Source organism: Diprion similis, chromosome 10 (genome assembly GCF_021155765.1).
Source record: "Diprion similis isolate iyDipSimi1 chromosome 10, iyDipSimi1.1, whole genome shotgun sequence".
NCBI lineage: Eukaryota > Metazoa > Arthropoda > Insecta > Hymenoptera > Diprionidae > Diprion > Diprion similis.
The window spans coordinates 14,786,446-14,808,911 of NC_060114.1; the positions used below are offsets into that span (position 1 = coordinate 14,786,446).

The 22,466-nt window shown below is 36.9% G+C and overlaps 1 protein-coding gene across 5 annotated transcripts in view; it reads right to left on the minus strand.

Moving 5' to 3' along the window:
* The window catches only part of LOC124411482 (MAP7 domain-containing protein 1-like), a 77,171-nt gene that overhangs the window by 50,105 nt on the left and 4,600 nt on the right, over positions 1–22,466 (minus strand). The window contains exon 1 of one of the 5 annotated variants that reach the window (XM_046890606.1): positions 22,302–22,397. The exons of 2 other annotated variants lie outside the window; for them this stretch is intronic. In XM_046890606.1, the coding sequence (XP_046746562.1) occupies positions 22,302–22,344 (43 nt within the window). In that variant the 5' untranslated portion in view covers positions 22,345–22,397. Of the gene's footprint in view, positions 1–11,572; positions 11,655–22,301; positions 22,398–22,466 lie in introns of those variants that run through there. 2 more of the 5 variants (XM_046890608.1, XM_046890604.1) reach the window with 2 other exon arrangements.

The following is a 22,466-nucleotide window of genomic DNA, read 5'->3' on the forward strand; positions in this document are numbered from 1 at the left end:
GCAAAATCTCCGTATTCTTGAATATATTATAAACAAAACATCAGCAATTTTATGTTATATGTATATATATTAGGGTGGCGCAAAAAAAAAAAACTGACTATTATTTTTATTTTGAGTCTCGTGTGACAAAATGTTAGTTTTTGATGTTTTAAGAGCCCACTCCAAAGGGCTGCTAAAAAAAAAAATCTTTAAGAGATCGCTCCAAATTTAAAAAAATGTCAAAAATCGTCCATGGAAGTATATTAAAAAAATGATATTTTCAGTATTTTGTTTGATTTTTAATTCATGTCGTGGTGTATTGTTATCGATTCTTTGTTAATAAATTAAAAAAAAAAAAAAAATCTATGAAATTTTAATATGAATATTAAAAGGTCGTTCGAAAAGATCTAAAGAAATGCACCAAAAAATTGAAAAAAAATTAAGAGCGACCTTTAAAAATTCAAACTTTGAACTGAAACTTTCGGAAACTTATTTTTTTTTTTTGTCTATAAAATTATACCGTAACGAGAAGAAAGTTGAAAAAAAAAATCGATTTTTAACGATTTCTGACGTTTTAAAAAATGTGGAGCAACCTCTTAAAAATTTTTTTTTTTAGCAGTCCTTTGGAACGGGCTCTTAAAACATCAAAAACTAACATTTTGTCACACGAGACTCGAAAAAAAAAAAATTGTCGGTTTTTTGGCGCCACCCTAATATATACATATATATACATACATATTCAATAAAAAAATTTCATTTGGATTTAAATACAAAAACGATCGATATAATTTGAGTCTTTAATGAAATCGTTCTTTTTTGTCGATTATTTTTCCTTGGAATTATAATGGAAGACTGCCAAGCGGAAATTCCTCTACGTAAAATCTATCTTTAGGATCGAATCTGACGTTTGTTAGATTCGAATCTATACTAGTTTCTAATACATCTTTCCATGTTGATTTATACATAGGATGTATATATGCGTAATAAGTATGTACGTAAACGTTGATGCGAAATAGGAAGGATTAATTTTTGCAAAAGTCTATTTCGCGAGTCGACGTATTACGGTATAAACGTACCTACTAACTAAAATAATGTAGCTACTGTAACATATGCAGGACACGAGAGAGCTGCTGCGCATATACGAAATTACGTCAGTATATTTAAAATTAAAAAAACTACCGATATTGTTGTTGTTTTTTGTTTTTTCGTATAGACTAGACGAAAAAATGTATTAAACGGAAAGCTAAATTCAATTACCGGTATCTATAATTCACACGTTAATTAAAACGTTCAGAAAATCGTTAAAACGAATTAGACAAAATTGAATTATTCTGAATTTTGTTTAGAAAATTATTACCTGCAAATTAATATATTTATTTACTTTCAAAAAACATTTATATTTTCACTGCTAGTTAGAATCGATTAACTATATATATATGATCAATATTTTTGGGGAAAAGAAAGAGTTTAATACGAATTCAATGAAAGCAGCGACTCGACCATCCCGCAAGAATAATTTCTCCCCCAGTATGTGACAATTGCAATGAAAGTTGTTAATTATAATTAATTGTAAATAACGAGGTATAAATTGTTCCGGAGTTAGTTTCTGTTGTGCAAGACTATAATTACAATGAAACTAGGTGTTTACAACTCGTGCGTTTAAAACTCTCGAAAGTGAATCGCTCGCTTCACTTCAACCGCATTGATAATTTCACTGTCAATCCGACAGGTAAGCGACAGCTTCCGGTACAGATACAGAATAATTTTAATCACCAAGACTATACGTAAGTATTAATCAATATAATACGAAAAATCTAAATTGGCAAGTCAAAAAATTGGGAAATACTGTGGAGGAAGTATTCTTGCATTACGATCATCGTCATCGTCATCGTCATCGTCACCGTAATCATCGTCATCATCATCATCATCATCATCTCGGTCTATTTCAGGAATTCAGAGCAAACGCACGAGCGAGCAACCGAACTCGAACTCGAGCCAACTAAGGTCATACCTGATCGATTTTTTACCACCGCAACTCAGACATGATGTTATACGTTATTTAGTATTCTCTGTCATTCAGGCCTGTATTTACACTCAACAATTATAATTGATACTCGTACTTGCATCGGAGTCCCGAGCAATTGATCATCGATTATTATACCTGCGATAGGAATGTAGAAAAAGTTTATGGGCTGTTTTTGACGTGTCTGAAATTCAGTCAATTGCCAAAGATTTAATTTTTTCTTCTTTATTCTTGTTTTCTTTTTCAAGACTTTAAAAAAGTAACGAACGAAAAAAGATTAGTTCATTATTGTAAGAATTTAGAAAATTGCTTTTCATTCAATAACTTCATTTGAAGGGTTTTTATTAAAAATTTCTCAACCTCTATACGTTGTTTTTTTTTTTTTTTTTTTTTTTTTTTTCCAACAAGTGAAAAACGGATTCCTTTTTTATGCATTTTTCAACTGGTCTATCGTTTTATTTTTATTTTTTATCTTTATCTTGTGTAATCAAGGATTAAAGTTTACTATCTTGCTTTTGCAGAAAATTGTTCGTCGTTTTCAACGTCAATGCAATTGACAAACTTTTTGATAAAATAACGCAAATCTGAAAAGTCGAGTCTGCAAATCTAACTTTTCTGTATAAATATTTATAAAAAAAATCAAGTTTTATTTCGTAAAAAAATAAATAAATAAATAAATAAATAGAAAAAAAAAGTAATTCAAGTAATTAACGAACTGTGTATATACAGGGTGTCCAGTTTATTCGTGAAAACGTAATTCCCTGAGAATTTCAGGTTTTCCAAACAAGAATCATTATTTAACCAGTTTCTTCTCACGTAAACAATAAATGAAAAATACAATAGTCATAGGAAAAAGAATATTTTATACTTGTCTAGAGCACACCTCATTGTGAGACAAATTTGTAAGAATTCGCAAGAACCTACAATTTTCAAAAATTCAGGTCTTCGTTCATGACCAATTGCCTGAAAGTTAAAAGAAAAATTTTTTTTTCTTCTCACCAAATGACTAGATTTTTATGAACTTAGGATGAAAATTACTATATTCCATAGATATACTATAAGAAATTCCCTGAGAATTCCCTGATACTGTTGTAATTTAATTTAATTTAACAAACAAAACCTCACTTTTTTTCGTACAAAAGTAGAAACATCACCGTATAATTCGCACGAAATTTGGTCTCCTATAAGATACCAACAAAATAAGACTTTGAACGTATAATAAATAATTAATCAACCCTTTCAGCATCCGCTCAGCATCAGCTAGTATGCAGATCCGAGTCGCATGATCGTCGGGGCGACGCCATGAGCGTCGGGGCGCCTTGTTGACGCGGTTAAACAAGGGTCGATAGAACGGAAGGCAGCCGGCTCCATAAACTCGGCGCCCGCACGACTGACGTTGTATGTACATTGTATGCTTTGCCAAGCCTTACCCCCTACGTCATAAAATATTGCGAGAGCCACTCGCCCCTGAGGTCATTCCACCACCGACAGTGTCTCCGCCAACCGAAAATCCGATTCTATTTCAGAAGATTTTTCTTCACCCTCATCCTTATTTTAGTTTTATAAGATTTTTTTTATTTTTATTTTTTTTTTTTGTTTTTTTATTTCTGTAGATCAATTTTAGAAACCATTTATATAACGCGTTTTTTCATACGTGATTTTCGTACACAAATTATCGGTTTCTATGACGGTAGGGTGAATCGGTGAGTGCGCATGCGCGGAGTACTGGAAAGATCACTTTTCAGTCATAGGAGTTAAAAGCGGTCTTTTCTGCACTGCGCGTATGCGCCGTCGCGCAGAAATTTCACGTTACGCGTCCCTAACCTCAATTCCGCGCTTCGTGAAAAACGCATAAAAAAAAAAAATCGTCAACTTCGGATGCACGAAAAAAAAAAAAAAAAAAAAAATTACTTCTCATCCTCACATCGTATTTCTTGATCTCAAAAATACTTCGAAAAGTAAATATAATTTTCTTACTCTGTTTTCGCAATTCTTTTTCTACTTCCTCTGTGTCGTACTTCTAGCCATTACAAGTACCTACGAAGTCAATCACGGTCGTAAACCTAATTAGTAATAGTTAGTCTCTGCCCAGCCGTATAAATAATAATGCAGATCTACCGAACGCCAAGACACAATGGTAACACATTGCGCGTACCTGTAATCACAGGTACGTTTACATACTCTGTTTACATTCAGGAAGAGCAACAGACGGATTACAGAGCTTGTGCATAATCTGTTAACCATCGTATATAGGTATATAATATCGTCCGTCGCTGCAGCGCCAATAACAGTAATGATGATGGTACATAATATCCCATGAAGTAGTTCACAGTTTTTAATCACATTATATATAGACACGCTGCAATATAACTGTTATTGGGCGGCTCATTTTCAGTGAGTAGTATGATCAACGAGTAAGAAGACGATCATCAAACTACCCGGTAATCACTGGTGAGAAAAAATTTATACCGCTTGGCAATCAGCGACCGGATGATTGCTACATAATTAGTATCTCCTTCTGCAGATGTGGTCCAAGATTTGAATTTATATGTATATACATTAGGGTGGCGCGAAAAAACCGACTTTTTTTTTTTTTTTTTTTTTTCCTTTTTGAGTCTCGTGAGACAAAATGTTAGTTTTTGATGTTTTAAGAGCCCACTCCAAAGGACAGCTCAAAAAAAAAATTTTTAAGCGGTCGTTCGAAATTTTAAAAAATGTCAAAAATCGTCAAAAAATTATATTAGAAAAATTATATTTTCAGTATTTTGTTTGATTTTTAATTCATGTCGTGGTGTATTGTTATCGATTCTTTCTTACTAAATTACAGAAAAAAAATTTATGAAATTTTAATATGAATATTAAAAGGTCGCTCGAAAAGATCTAAAGAAATGCAGCAAAAAATTCGAAAAAATTAAGAGCGACCTTTCAAAATTCAAATTTTGAACTGAAACTTTCGGAAACTTATTTTTTTCTTGTCTATAAAATTATACCGTAACGAGAAAAAAAATTTAAAAGAAAAAAAAAAAAATCGATCTTTGACGATTTCTGACGTTTTTAAAAATGTGGAGCGACCTTTTAAAAAATTTTTTTTGAACTGTCCTTTGGAGTGGGCTCTTAAAACATCAAAAACTAACATTTTGTCACTCGAGACTCAAAAAAAAAAAAATAGTCTGTTTTTTTGAAATCTGAATGAAAACGTTTCAGCTTATACGCCGCGAAATGTGTAATTTTCGTTTCAAATGTTTCAATTTTTAATTATATTTCAATTCAAGGATTCTTCCATGATTATATCGCAAATAGAGACTTCGATTAATGATTTCGCTTTACCGATTTCATCTGATTTTTGAGTTCATCTAGTCTTTCTTTTTAATAAAGCAACTCAAATAGTTTTGCACGTAACAACGTGCAACTCCATAAATCATTTCCCTGCTGATTTTATCAATTTCCAATCACAACTTTAAATATAATCGCTCGTTCGCAGTGATTTTAAAATCTTTACCTACTTCCGCCTAATATATTTATTATCGTTAAAAACATGATCGTTAAATCCAAAGTGGGATTGGCCCCTCGTCAAAAACCAACACCAGTCAGTTTACGTTTTTCATTTTTACACATTTTCATACATAGTTACCGATCAAATAAGATAACAACTGACTCATGAATTTATCCGCCGGTTCGCTCGTCTATACACACAGATAGGTTAACGGTGACAAATAAATCCGGAGCCGCAGAATGTAACAGCAATCGGTCAGCCAGAATTAAGCCTCGAGAGATGTGTGAATATCGAATTCATCAACCGCAGCTGAGTGAGCTCTCGGTCCACGAATAATGGCGGTAACGAGGAATCAATAATCTATTGACATTTCAAACGTCGTGTAGGTATATATTACACGAAAATGTATATATAACAACGCGCTATATACCTACATCACATAAATAGTTAAAATTATATAGCAGTAAATATGGATGGAAGCTGAGGGAAGTAAGCACGTCGTCATGTGATTCTCACGTTTCATAGTGTGATTTTTTATTTCTTTTTTTTTTTTTTTTTCAAAATTTATACATTTGTACAGCAAATGAAAAAGCTGAAAAAAAAAAAAAAAAAAGATTTCGCCACTTCGCGGTCGAATTCGTACTGAATACGAAGGTGAATATAAAGTAGAAAAACAGAAGGAACTACGTATCTACACGGTTGAATTTCGGATAAAATTAGTCAGCAAATTGCGCAATAAATATTACGAAAATAAAGAGAGAAGTGTGTTTTTGTTCTTTGTCTTGATTTTCATTCACCTTTTTGTCTTCCAATCTTTGAATAAAGAACCAGCGATAGCTAGACGGAAAATCGCGCAAAGTATGACTGTGATGCGGTGACGCAAGGCGGTATAACAGTCATGTAGAACTGCCGCTGCTGCTGGTGATTGTAAAATTCCACAACCAGGTGAACTTTCGCGCGTAAAATCAGACAGAAAATTGAATAATTAACTGAACTCTATGACTCAGTCAGTCAGTCAGTCAATCGACCGATACAAAGGTTCCGTTTCGCCCACGGTTACATCGCTAACTTCTTTCTTTGTCTTTTGTTGACCCCCCCCCCCCTCCCCCCCAAATCGCGTCGTTTCGTTTTTTTCTTGCATGTATACTCAACCGCAGAGAATAAAATGTAGAGAAAAAAAAGTTACAGGTTTCAATTTCAATCGAAGTAGATACCACACAATATTCTCTCTTCGATTTTGATACTGTAATTGATACCTTCAATTTAATGCTTGGGAATTCATAAGAATTGAGAAAATTCAATTTCTATAAGATACATCGATTGATTAACAATTTTTCAATCAACTACCATCATTGTTACATTGTCTAATTCTTTCTTGCAAAAATCTTGTCTAAGTATAACATTGCAGCCAATAGAATATTCTCGCGTTTTAACTGTAGCACGATTTTTCAGAAAATATACAGGAAAATTATTAATATGCCATCCATATAATAGTATTATATTAGGGTGGCGTAAAAAAACCGAAGTTTTTTTTTTTTTTTTTCTGAGTCTCGTATGACAAAATGTTAGTTTTTGATGTTTTAAGAGCCCACTCTAAAGGATATATATATATATAGCTTTCGTTTCTTTTACTCAACCATTTCTCTTTTGCTCGTGTCGGTGTTTCTTTCTTTCCTTTCTTTTTTTTTTTTCTTGTATCGTGCTCTCTTTTATCCGCAACGTGACAGGTTGTGCGGGTTAAGCCCCGTACGATACAAGAGTCAAAAGTGATACTCATTGTCGTAGAAGAAGCTAGAAACGTACGTCACGGGCTAAATCCCCATGAAATTGGCCGTGGTGACGACCCGTTAAATCTTGCAGCATGTACGAAAGAAGGTGGCTTGCAGTAACGCGGAACGAAACGACATCATCGTGCCGAATGGGCGAGTAATATATCCTCGTAGAGCAGAATCAGTCCAACGTTTCTTTTCCTTCCTCTTCTCCTCCTCCCTCTTCTTCTTCTTCTTCTTCTTCTACAAATTTCTTCTCATCACACTCATCAACATTTCTTCGTCTACTTTTGCGTCAAATTTTTTTTACCCTGGTCAGGTGCCGTGTCACGGACGGAGAGATTATCGGGTCAGCGGGACTCCACTTCAATCGGTAATTCCCCATTTCGCATGATCGTGCGTCGTCGTCCAAGTCCGGCTATCGATTCCTCGCCACTCCGACTTCCGTCTCTCGACAATTGACTATCGATTCCCCGTTACCGACCATCGATACTGTGTTACCGATCGCTTCGTCAGGTAACTGTCGTATCTACCGAGTCGTTTGATTCTATAACTCGCCGCAACGCAACGCCACTAAACGGGCGGCCTAACTTTTACCAAAACCCCGGGCTATTTGAACTTTTTTTTACTTGAAAAGAATTTTTCAATTTTTATTGGGCATGATTATTACTCTTGCAATAATTGTATGCAGATACGAAATGTCAAGACGCGATTTCAATTATAGATACGATACAAGGGTAAACAAAATAACGGCTACATTATAGAATCATGAAATGAATTTCAAAGAAACTTTTATAATTCTGTACAATATTTTTTTTCCTCATTTTACGTTTTTTTACATCTGGTTGCTTATAGACCCCACGGGTTTTTTTTTTTTTTTTTTTTTTTTTTTTTTACGCGGTTACGTTCACACTGCAGTTTGCGCGATGAGAAATTGTGTTTACTGAACAATATATATATATATACGATCTCGTAACGATTGAAATTGAACGCGTTGCCATGTGAAAAATTGAAACTCAAAAATAAAATGCGAGTTTTGTTTTTATGTGAGAATTACGCAATAGGAATAACATTCAATCGATAACCGTGATAAGGAAACGTTTCGGTTGCGTTTTTTTCTTCTGAGAGTAGAAACGTACATCCTGGAACGATATTTAAGTATAGCTAAATTTTTACAACATCAATTTGCTTATCTGTTTATACATAGTCGGTATTTAAGACCCACAGAATCTCTGATTAGACGTTGATGATGTAATGCAACTTCTCATAAAAAGAGCAGTAATATTGTAAGCGAATAATTTTGTCTTCAATGATTTTTCTTTTCACATTCAAATCAATCGCAAGGATTAATCCAACGACTTCCCAACGACAACAAGACTACGTTATAAACGTAAAATACAAAAAAAAAAAATCCAATTGTCACACCAAACCAACCCTCCGAAAATTTTCCCCTACCCCCTTGTGAGTTCAAGGTTCTCTACGCACCCCCATCGTAAAATTAAACAAGGCTAATCTCTTCAGGGAGTACAAAGTGTTCGAGGACTGTTATACGAGGTCAGTAACGGTACGGCAGCCCCGTTTAAACAGGAGTTAACATTTATCGTCTGAATCTAACGTAACAGCTGACCAAGACGACGGAAATCAGAAAACAGCACTGAGAATATGAAAAAAAAAATTTTTTTTTGACTCTGTTATACCTCAAATGTAATATTCTATTCATCACTTTATCCAGGGTGCCTTAATTTTTGAGTTCCTAATGCCTACGGGTACCAAGTAAAAGAAAGTGCAGAGAATCGTATATCAAAAGAGCATTTACGTTACCAATAAATCAATTTTCAAACGATGCCTGAACAACAACAACAACAACAACAACAGAACGTTTTATCTATCTGTCTACAATATTCTAGATGCTGAACAGAAAGTGCAGAGAACTGACGGTGAGTAAATTTAGTACTTGAAATTCCACGAGTGATTAGAGATCCTGACCAAGTCTATTTTAGTTCCGTCATTAGCAATGCCTCCTTTTTCCTCCTTCTTCTCTTTTTTTTTCTTCGTCCCGTCTCTGATATTCTACACACAAAAATGCGAAAACAACGACGACGACGACACTTATAACTGCGTGAATAATAAACTTGTTCAGCAGTTTGTCGACTACAGCTTCCATCTTTTTCCATACAAAACAGCACAATTCTGGGTCATAATAATGGACTTGTCCAAAGCGGCTATAACACTACTAAGGCCACCGCTGAGGAAGTCATAACATCGTACGATTCTCTTTGGGTTCGTCTCTACTGCCGTTGCAGCCATAATTCATACCGAGGGTTGTCACAAGCTTATATACTTATATCGAATTAGTATATCGGAATAAGGAATTAGGCGTCGAACACTGGTAGCAGCACAGTAGACGACTCGTAGGTCGGCGCAGACGAACGTCGCCATCGACAATCAATAAAGCAAATGTACCACCTAGTTGTAATCCTTGATCAAGTGGGTTCGTTTCTCTATACCATTCCAACGGTCCTCTTCCTCATACCCTTATATATCCATATTCACTGATTCATTCTTCACTTCCGAATTGTACATTGATATAAGAATTATGAGAAAATCGTATATAACGCAAAATAATGGAATAAAATTAGAAGGGTGTAACCTTATCTATGAATGACCATGGATAATCGATTTTCCAACAATATCATCATCGATGAATATTTCAAACTTTTCACACCCTGTAGCCAAATGCTTAGGTAAAATCACTTAGCAAAGTGGTAACTAAAGAATTATCTTTATATGAATTTGACTTATAAAATCGATTGATCATAGTGAAAAGAATTTGTAGCACATATATACGTAATTGACGTTCACTTTTTTTTTCTTCTCCTTTTTTTATACTAGTAGCTAAGAGTAAATGCGTCGAGAGAGCGATTGGCTCGCAACAACGTCGAGGTATCAGAGAAAGGTAAATCAAGGAAGAGAAAGAGAGAGAGAGAGAGAGAGAATTGACCTTGGTCAAAGTCGCGTGCCACGGAATTCCCAACCAGTGAAGAGACCTGCGCACGTGCCCAGAATATTTCCGGTGTAATTCTTTAGTTTTTCTTTTCCTTTTTTTTTCCCCTTTCTTTCTTCTATACACTTAATCATTCTCTCCGTCTCTTTCTCTTCGTCTGTTATTTTTCTTTTTATCCTTCTTCTTCTCTCTCCCGTAGCAACATCATCTCTTGTTCAAGTCAAAAGTCTGACACGTTTAATCGTCGTCGTCGTCGTCGTCGTCGTCTCTCTCTCTCTCTCTCTCTCTCTCTCTCTCTCTTTCGCTCTCGTAGAGAAAGTTTATTTTCAGATTTTGATTAATCGTTGTTGCGGTACGGCAGCACCGACACGAGGCTGTAATTTTATACACCCCGAGTCGAGAAGAACCCTGATATGTTTGCGTCATAACCCGACAAGTGGAATTACATTAAAATATATAGAAATGCGATTAAACGGCAATTTGCACAGTGCCGTTCCGTTAATACGGCTTCGTCGACACGTAGAGGCATCCGCCACCCGCGTATTCGTTCTTCCCATCGTCAATAGCACATTTTACACACACCCAACCACCCACCCATCTACAAGGCTTTACACAAACCAACATCACCGCAAAATCGTCACGCGGTGCTGTTACTGCAGCAAAAACAATAACGATGCAAACGTCATTGGACAGTCATTGATCAACCGTTAGAGACAATAATTACAAAACGAATTTTTTCACCTATAAAATTACATGGAATAGCATATGTAAACTAAAATTACGCAATTGCCAAGTATATATATATATATATATATATATATATATATATAGTCTTATACCTAAATTACAAAAATAGCGTGAAGAAAATATGAAATTCATCATATCATTCAAAACCATATGTGCTAAGCAACAGTTTCGTGTGTACATTACATCGATAAAAGCAGCAGATTATATGGCTTGCGCGTGAAGGATACGATAAATACTGCAATCGTAACCGATATTCAGAAGATGAATTAAATTTGAAACAATTAACCACGTGAAATAAATGTGCGTATAATTTGAATATACTCGAAAAGCTGCATGGTACGGCAGAAAGAAAAAAAAAAAAAAAACAAACAACAAAATACTGCATAATGAAAAGCTGTAGTGATCATGATCACGATGATGCTGATGCTGATGACGATGGTGATAATAATGAAGGAGAAGAAGAAGAAGAAGAAGAAGAAGCAATATCAGAAGCCTAAGTCAGCAGCCTTGCCTTTGTATTAGCCCTTAGAGAAGGAACCTTCGAAAGGATTACGAACCTCTAGTATCTCGGACGATGCTTGTCACAGGCCAATCCGAGGAATCTAACCTTTTGCAACACCACATAATATCTATCGTATCCACGTAAATACTACGTATATATACTCCCAACGTATTGTATGATCACACCGCACCAGCACCGCCGCCGCCACCTCCAAAAATCAGGAGTCAAAGGGTTGCGATTAACGGGGGTTGTTCTTATGGGTACCAGCAGGTTAAGTAGGTATATATGTAGGTATTAAATGACGGGAGGCAGCGAACGGACTTAATTATGCAATAGAGCAGAGCAAGACATGTACTGTCTACGAGACGGTGAGACGGTATTAGTCTAGACGTTATACATACGTTGAGTAAAGGATGACGATGAGGATGAAGATGTGGATGAGAAGGAGGCGGTGCAGCAGCGTGTGCACAGCTGGAATATATGCGAATGATGAGAAGATGAAGAAGACTTTAGAAGCGGACGAAGTAGGAATATGAAAAACAAGAGAAACTAACGGGGAGGGGGAGGAAAAAACCACTAAACAGCGATGGTGTAAGTAATGTGCAGAGTGAAAATTAGATGTCGAGAACTTGGCGTGTAACAAGAATAGGACGGTTTGATTAAACTGTTATTATTACGCGAAAAAACACTAACGAGAACCAAGAACGATACGAGACGAAGGATGAGGGCGAGGAGGATTGACTCGCGACCAGGATTGCCTATGGCCGGCTTCCTCCCGTGGAGGGCGAGAGGACAAAGTGTCGGAGGGCGCAGCGGTAGTTGCCCTTGCTACCACCGAACATGGCGTCTCCCATATCCAATATGGCGGCACCCAGTTTTGGTCGATAAGCCCGCACCACTGCTACCACGGCAACTATAATTCACCACACAGTCTGCGCTCACTGTCATTCACACATGTTACACGTGTACGTCAGTGTGCGTAGGAATTTTTGTAGGACACACAGAAGTCTGTGCACCCTACGAATTCATGGGGTAAAAAACTAAGAGCATACTTAAGGTGCTTATAAAGACCCGTTGTACACCTTGAAAACGCGGGGATGCAAAACTCCAATACCGCTCAAGCAATCAGAGTGAAACTTGGGCAGTTAATGCCTTGTTTTGGCAAAAAGTGGAGCGACTTTTTACTTTTTTTAAATTTGGAAAAAAAATTTACAAATTGGTTACCAACCACAGAAATTTCGCCAAATTTTCACAGTCACGCTGAATGGATCGAACTATCCGGTATGATGCCACTCGGTGGTGATGAAACACACATTTTGAGCCCAGTCCCATGAGATTTGATGGTGAAATGACGAAATGGCAGCTGATCTGGTTTTCGATTACGAAGAACACCGAAATCTTATTTTGGTGACATTTGTCGGTAATTTCTTACCGACATTACACGCATACATTACCGGCATGCGCGTAATGTCGGTAACAAATGTCGCCAAAATGAGATTTTGGTGTACTTCGTAATCGAAAACCAGATCAGCTGCCATTTCGTCATTTCACTATCAAATCTCATGGGACTGGGCTCAAAATGTGTGTTTCATCACCGCCGAGTGGCATCATACCGGATAGTTCAATCCATTCAGCGCGACTGTGAAAATTTGGCTAATTTCTGTGGTTGGTAACCAATCTGTAAATTTTTTTTCCAAATTTTAAAAAAGCAAAAAGTCGCTCCACTCTTTGCCAAAACAAGGCATTAACTGCCCAAGTTTCACTCTGATCGCTTGAGCGGTATTGGAGTTTTGCATCCCCGCGTTTTCGAGGTGTACAACGGGTTTTTATAAGCACCTTAAGGACTTGAGGACTTGGTGACTTTATGGCTCTTCGTGTCTATTCGAGCAACGGTACTTCACACCCTGTGCGAACGTCGATAATTAGTAAGGAATTGGTGAGCAGTAAAAGTGATCAAAATTGTATATCGTAAAGTAAAGGGCACTATTTAAACAACTAAACTCCAATGAGCATTGGCAATTGGAAGTAGACATTAACGTTAACGGATGTATTTTCTCTCAAAAGGACTCATTTTTTACAATTCCAGAAGTTGAGGTATATAATCGGATCAATATTTTTATCATCGATACAACCCCGGTTTCTCTTATCACTGAAGGATTAGACGCCAAAACTACTGTGAAATCCAGACTGTAATCTGAACCAGCAACATTACAAGGGTTGAATTTACAGTGGCAAAGAAAAAAAAAAAAAAGAACAGAATGGTAGATCGTTGATTACCTTATACTTAAAACCGTGTAACCAACGGCTGTTGATGAATAAGTAGAAATGAGTTTGATAAAGCGTGCAGAACCCTTTCTTCCAAGTACCCTATACTTACGTATAATTATCGAAAATGAAAATGGGTCCGAAAGATTAAAGCCGTGGGTGGGCTGTGTGCTGGAGTTGAGCAAGTAATAAGTGGACCAACTAAATAAGATGGCGTTTTTCGCGGATTACACGGTCGATCGCTGCAGAAGAAGACGCGTTTTCGTCAAGAGGATCGCGGCACGCGAGGAACGATGATTCCAACGGGACGAACTCTCCCCTGGGTTGCGGGTTTCTAAACATAGATTCTTTCTCTCTTTCACGAAGGAACGTCGCCTCGTCAGTCGTCTAGCCGATGCCGCTCTGCGGCGACATCGACGGAAATGAAGGAATGAAAGTGAACGAGAAAAATGAACAATCTAAATTAGAATTGGAAGGGAAATGAAATACGTCGACGGACGCAACGCGAGGCGCCACCTCCACGACCAGCGTCGAAATTTAAACGTCACGTAGCGTCTTGGCCTTAAACTATTTTAGACACCCGTTCGACCCCCATCCATTATACTTATCGCCATTCGAATAGACACATGCCATTTATCTAGGTACGCTCTTCAAGAAACTAGCACACGCGGAGCTAGACCTAGACCTAGACCTAGACTCAGATTTTTACTAATGAACGTGGAACTTTTACGAAATTATCAACATCTGATGGGACATTTAGTGACTTCGTCTCGTCTTGGTCTTGTCTTGATTTTCGCGATTAGACCAAGACAAGAGTATGATAGAAAAATTCAAAAAGATACGCAGGATAGCCTGAAATAGTCTCGACAAGAGTCTTGCCAAAATAGGTCAATATTCAAAGGAAAACCACCTGATTTCAGTGTCACTATTTCCTTGTCCACTACAATGAGGATTTTTGCAGAAACGACTATTGCATGGGTTCGAGAAATCGAAATTTATTATAAGACGAGACATGAATACTGAGACCAAGACTGCAAAACCTCGTCTTGTCTCCTCTTCACCTCCAGGACTACAATCACTATAGTTATATATACATACAATTGTACCCATAACATGAATTCTTCGGCGAAGTAGCATGGACCAAAGGCCTTTTTTTTTTAAATCGATAACCTAAAAATCGTTGATCGACGCCGAGAACGTGGGTCTCGAGGAATGTAGCCGCATGCAGAACTCCTGACGACGACGACGACGAGTTATTAACATAATGAGAATTCGCATAACCGTTGCGAAAACGCGATGCGGTGTCTTTCTTATGGTAATGAACCACCACGCAATACGTATATACACTCAGTTGGGCGTGTCCCCTGTAATACCGTGTTCACTTCACGAAGAGGCGAACTCGCCTTTGCCTCCGCTTTCGCTGCATATTCGATTCCTCACGAAATTCATTTCCCCTCAGCTTTCATCGATGCCTCTCTACCACTCTTACTCTTTCCTATAGTCTAATACTAAGTTCATTGTTCACTTTATCACGAATCTATTTCCAAACAGATATTGATCAGTATTGAAAAAAAGAACAAGATATAAGTATAAAGTCAATTCTGTTCACAATTACAAGTCACGAAAGGCACGCTTCTGGGTAGAGGTCAAAACTTGGTAGGGTCGATATGTCGAAATTTGAAAAACGCGAAAATAAAATAACCGAAATCTTGGTTTCCGAAAGTGTCACTGATTAGAATGACTACTAAGTCAAGTTTCCAAGTATTGACCCCAACCCCATTACTTACCATTCTAAAACAATTTTTAACCTAACCAACTACTAGTTGCAATTCTTTACCGCATAAAACACCGAACAGAACCGTGTGAAAGGGAAATCCATAAGAAGAAAAGAAAAAGTGTTCAAATAAAACGGAGAAAAACCAAAGTGCTTTAAACCACGTCCGACACGATCAAAAGAATAAATCTCTAGTGCAAGTGGTAATTTGTAAAAGGATGACGAACATTTAATCATGACACGATGGAGTGTCTTCTTCTATCCATATCAGAAATTCCGATCTCCTCATACCACTGCAAGAGTCAGTAGCCTAGAGCGTATAATTTCTGGTTGCCCACCACGTGGTTTAGAACGTCTGAAGTCACCGTCGTTGTCACTCGTTCGCGATCAGCTGTTTCGAACGAAGCTAACGCGCATGCGCGAGCCTTTTACAGCACCAATCGCATCGCAAGGCGACCGTGGAAGTGGGCGTACGTATACAAAGCGACGATACCAATATATATATATATATATTGGTATCGTCGCTTTATAGTATAAGTTTACGAGAAATTGATTTTCCCCATTCGCCACGTGGCCCTGCGTCTCGACCACCTCCACTAGATTCCAAGCAGCCGAAACCTTACATCAGCAAAGAATCGTTTGCTTGCTACTGCTTTAACGGCATGTGGACACAAAATTCATCCATCAATACCACTGTATATACATATGTAGAGATGCACACACGCGTGTTAAATCCGGGTGTTACAATAGGGAGAAAAACACGGATCAAATGACACCGAAAATCCTCTCCTAGTTTTTCCCTCATAGAGTATAATTTTGGATAGTTCTAGTATAGCCGGTATGTATACATATTAGGGTGGCGCAAAAAAACCGACTTACTTTTTTTTATTATTATTATTTTTTTTGTCACGTGTGACAAAATGTTAGTTTTTGATGTTTTAAGAGCCCACTCCAAAGGACAGTTCAAAAAAAAAATTTTTAAGGGGTCGCTCCACATTTTTCAAAACGTCAGGAATCGTCAAAAGTCGATTTTTTTTTTTTTTTTTTTTTTAATTTTTTTTCTCGTTACGGTATAATTTTATAGACAAAAAAAAAAAAATAAGTTTCCGAAAGTTTCAGCTCAAAATTTGATTTTGAAAGGTCGCTCATAATTTTTCATCAATTTTTTGGTTCATTTCTTTAGATCATTTAGAGCGACCTTTTAACATTCATATTAAAATTTCATAAATTGTTTTTCTTTAATTTAGTAAGAAAGAATCGATAACAATACACCACGACATGAATTAAAAATCAAACAAAATACTGAAAATATAATTTTTGTATGATTTATGACATTTTTTTTAAATTTGGAGCGACCTCTCAAAATTTTTTTTTTTTGAGGTGTCCTCTGGAGTGGGCTCTTAAAACATAAAAAACTAACATTTTGTCACACGAGACTCGAAAAAAAAAACAAAAAAAAAAAAAAAAAAATATTCGGTTTTTTTGCGCCACCCTAATACATTTACATCAGAGTCGACGGTAAAGATTTGGTAAGAAATTTCCTCAAGGAATTAGTCGCGTGACGTAATACAAAAAAAGAGAAAGAAAATAAAAAAAAATTGAATATACATTACAGAGAAATTATATGCGAAAACAATTCGTCACAGTTTATACTTCGATGCATAATTTTCAATGTTTAATAAACTTCCTCTGCGATTCCTAGTTTCATGAAACATATCGCCATGGTTCAAGTTTCAGACAAAATAGTATCAACGAAATCCAAGAAAACGTCCAAATTTTTCAATTGACCTCCAAATTTGGCATTAAAAGATCCACTCATGCGTACATTTTGAATTTCATCAGGATCAATGTCACGCCAAGTGTGCAGAGTACCAAATTCCACGACAATACCAAGCAGTCCATTAATTTTCATGACAACCATAAAGACCCTGTCGGTAACTATCTGTATTAGATATAAAAAATAAACATATATATATATATATGTATATATAATATCGGTGATGAGGAGAAGGTCTATAAACTTCACAGGTGTTTTCCAGCTACCGAAATAACCACAGAATATATACAGACTGTACACACCGAGGTAGTCTCGTTATCGATCCCTGCCAGTTTCTCGAAGAGTCACAATTCACAATCCTGTTTAACTATATAATAATCGATGTTTGACTCTGCGGAAACAACAACGACGAACAAATCATCTACACTTTCTAATCTCTCTCTTTCTCTCACTCTCTATTGTTCTCTCTAGGACTCTTTCCTTATCGTATACAAATCTTTTTATATTGTGTAATATCGTTCGAGCATATAATAATCAGGTGTTGAAATGTCTTTTGCAGGGTACTTTAGCCGCCGAAAAGTACTTAACATGTAACACATATATGTGTGTGTATATATATATATATATATATATAGGTAACGGGACTGTTAATAGCACTCCCTGAAGCTGGTTTTTTTCCAACAACTCACAGACTATAACCTCCACAGTAACACAACCGTCACATTCTCATTCTATTGTTTACACTGTGACTAACCTAACCGGAAATTGCCGAAACGCAGCATTACACAAAACTACACCGCGATGCATTCCGCTGGTGAATTCTCTCTGTGACGAGCGAGGATGTCACGGCCTCTTGCGATGTGAATAAAATATCAAAGTTCCAAACTGAACCGAAGACACCGATATCATGCTCTCATTTTATTATAAAAAAACAAATGCATCATAGAATTAAAAATGTATATTGAATCTTATAAAGCTTCCAAGTCATAGTGAATGGAGATCACTGTCATCTCCTTACGGACTATCGTGTATCCCGATGATGATTACAAACGAATAATAAATTGATTATTGATCCCAATTATCGTGACTTAATCTCTATACGAAAATTACTAGGAGATGTATAAATGCGTGGATAGGAAGAAAAGTGATCCATCCTGATTCTTCGAGGATGAGATTATGCTGCTTGTTTCTATACTGTTGCTGCTGATGATGATGATGATTAAGTCTATAGCAATCCGTTAAACGAAAGAACGGTGATTGCTTTAAATTAATCCAAAGCTATAAGAAGGTTGCAATTAATCCGGTAATTGGCCACTTAGTTAATTAAGTCGAGCTAAGATAATTAACGGCTTTCCGATGCGCTCCGAGAAGCCTCGACTGTCTGACTGACTGTTGTGAATGACCGACTACTTGCCCGCAGCATCGTCTCCTCCTCTCGCTCACTCATATTATCTTGTCACACGTCGGAGGATACGGTACTTATTATATACTCTTTGGTATGCAGTAAGAGGAGACTGCAGCAACCGAGAAGCGAAGAATTCGGGACAAGCAGGACTGTAAGCTTGAAAAATGGCGTTATGTGGTATATAAGGGTGGCGCAAAAAAACTGACTATTTTTTTTTTTGAGTCTCGTGTGACAAAGTGTTAGTTTTTGATGTTTTAAGAGGCCACTCCAAAGGACAGTTGAAGAAAAAATTTTTTAAGAGGTCGTTCCACATTTTTTCAAACTTCAGAAATCGTCCAAAATCGATTTTTTTTTTCAATTTTTTTCTCGTTACGGTATAATTTTATAGACAATAAAAAAATAAGTTTTTGACGATTTTTGACATTTTAAAAAATTTGGAGCGACCTCTTAAAATTTTTTTTTTTTAACTGTCCTTTGGAGTGGGCTCTTAAAACATCAAAAACTAACATTTTGTCACACGAGACTCAAAAAAGACAAAAAATTGTCGGTTTTTTTGCGCCACCCTGAGATACATACTTGACGAGGGTGCGTCCGGAGCTTCTAGAATATGATGCAGATTTAGAACATAACCGTAGTGATTCGCGGAACGAAGAACGCGAGGAACGCGATTTTGCCTCACGAAACACTTCCTCCCCCTAGCGAGGTATGGATGGCAGCTAGCCAATTCTGCGCGAAAGAAGATCTCGGCAATATTTCGAGATCAAGAATTCGAAATACCTCTAACCGTGCAAGAGAATGGAGTAGAAAGTAGAAGGAAACCACCATCATCATCGTCATCATCAACGTCGTCTCGACTCGCGTGAGAAAACTGATTTGGTTTTGCAGCAGTTGGTCAATTTTCTAAGCACTTATAACGTCGAAACAATATCGAAAGGAGATCACAAATGTGTTTTGCTTTCAGTGTAGTGAGACCCTGAGACTTTGTTCAATAACTTCGCATGTGGCGCACGGCTAGTTGCAACGATAATAAAACTTTCAACATCAATACTATGGCAGTCGGTTTTGAAGCACTTTGAATCGGGTTAAATATAGAAGCTGACAAAACAACGAGAAGGAAAATATATGAAATTCCAACCTCGAGTAGAAATATCTTCTAAAAATCGTTATTTGAACTAAAGTGTAATAGACTTATACACATCAGATATACAAGCCATCCATATAAGTATGATAAGCGTTCATGTTCCAGGTACACGAGCAGTAATAGTGCAAAATATATGTACTAGAAAATACTTGTCCGTTTCAAGCAAGCATGACACATAGGTACAGAGCAGATCCGTTCTTTTTACATAACGAAATTCCTGATCGTCAAGTGTTTTGAATGTTGATTTCTAATAGAGTCGCTATGCGCGTTGCAAGAGTGTCATGATATCTAATCTACCTGACTCAACGGGTACGACATTATCATTTATCAAGCTCTCTATATATATCTACTACTACTACTACCAGGCACTAAAGCACCCAAAGCAGCAACCGACGACTGGAAGATCGATATCCATCCACCTTTCTAGCAGCGTGAGTCTGGGACGTTTGGCATATGCATTCGGAGTAAATTCCTGGAACACAACGATCCAGGATAACCACGGTGTATACATTAATTACGAATTGTGTGTGTATATACGATGATGACCAAGTCGCTAATTACGTGATGACCGCATTTCACAATAGGAATACACGATGGGAATCAAGGCAACATATGCAGACGAGGTCAGTCACGCTTGGATGTCGTCTATGGTTATACAAACTTTGGGGAAAGTCTGAAAAATTGATTGTGAGTTTATTGGGAATGGTAGAGTAAGAGAGTCAGGTTAAATGTGATAACGTAACTGACCCGTTAACAGCAACCATTTTTAAGACACAACTTCTGCACTTTCAAACAACTGGGTCAAGTGCTGCACGCCACGTTATAGAAGAGTTTCCTGTATTCGTTCATCATCAATTAGAGTGGCATTAGACGATGATAAGACCTCGATGCAGCTCTTTAGATGAATTAAAACTTGATCAAGTTGACCTTTTAGATAGATGAACTGGGTCTAATAGTGTTCAAGAAATAGGGTCTCAAGTCACGGAATGCGATTTACGATTATTATCGATATACGGTTAATTTTCACTTGCGTAACGGTCCAGATTGCAAATGAGGTTGAAGTTAGTAACGTTTGAAAATTAGATCAAACCATATAATAAACAAAACATACCGATAACTTGAAAAGCAGACTTTTCGAAAAGTTATTCTAAATTTATTCTACATTTGTAGAAGCACTCTCGTAATCTCTTAGACTGAGAATTCACTCTTAATGGAGTGAAAAATCACAAATCGAGTGAAATTTAGAATGATTTTATTCACTCCAAGCTTTTGAACTGGAAAAATGCATTCTAAAAGGGTTAAATATTAACCCCATTATGAGAATTGCGCAGTTTTCACTCCAAGAAAATTTAGAGAACAGCGAGATTCTTTCTCTCTAATAATAACTAATAAACATGCGTTGAATTCTCGCCAAACTCTTGAATCCACGCGACGTGTAACAATGTATTGTATCGAGCCACCTCGTCGTTATAATCATGCCAATTATTTTTGTTCCAATAAAAACACGCGCCATAATGATGAACTTTGTTGCGCAGTAGCAGAGGATGATAATAATTGATTCATCGTCATCGACATACGTGTGTGTTTTTTCTTTTATTCGAACATCAAGTACGTGACACGTGGATGACCCGAGTAACCCAGAGCAGCAAATGCGAATTAAGAAGTGAATAATGAGTCGACATCATGTATAATATACTTAAGTCTAAAACTGCACCATATAAGGTGACGAAGACGAGCTCTCAGCTAGCTGATATGTCTGGGGTAAAAAGCAGAAAGGAGGAGAAAAAAAAAGTTGAAAGAAAAAAGTAGAACCACACAAACTTTTCTTTGCACAGTCAGTAAGTAACACGTAAGCACAATCCTCTGCTAGCCAGTAAACACTCGCTCCTATTCCTCAATGAACGTTAACGAGGATGACGATCAAAGTTTAGCTCCAATTCCACATCGCATATAATATCCTACCCACCCACCCACGCAGTGATGATAACGCAAGCAATTATTTAGAGAAAAATAAATGTACGTGGGCGTCACAATAAAGATATAGATCTATATTGACGAAATTTTTTAACACCACCGAATAATGCGTTTCACCTGTTACTTTTCGTTAATTCAATATATCGAACCACGTGACGAAGTTCGCTTAAAAAATTTTGGGATTGATTGCTTTGACATTTTATTACGTTGAACATCTTAATCCCACCCACAGACGAAAGCAGTTTCTTTATCGGATCAATACTTTTAGGAATAATAATAATAATAATAATAATAATAATTTTGCGAATTATTTTCACTCGAGTAAACAAAGTTTAACCGCAATTTAAAATAATAATCCCGTGTTCAACGGAGCGAATTGTTGAATATCCCTGAGGGTGTAGGGAGGCTGATGGATACCATCGAGAGAGAAAATTCGCAGATGACGTACCTAAATCAGGGTGGCTGTACTCCGAGTGCATGGCTAAGACCATTCCAACCTCGTCCTGAAGGTCCTTTTTATCCTACACCGCGAACAACGACACTTCACAATGATAAGTGATCACCTAATATATTCGAGGTTGCAGTGCGCAATCGCAACTACACAACGAACTAT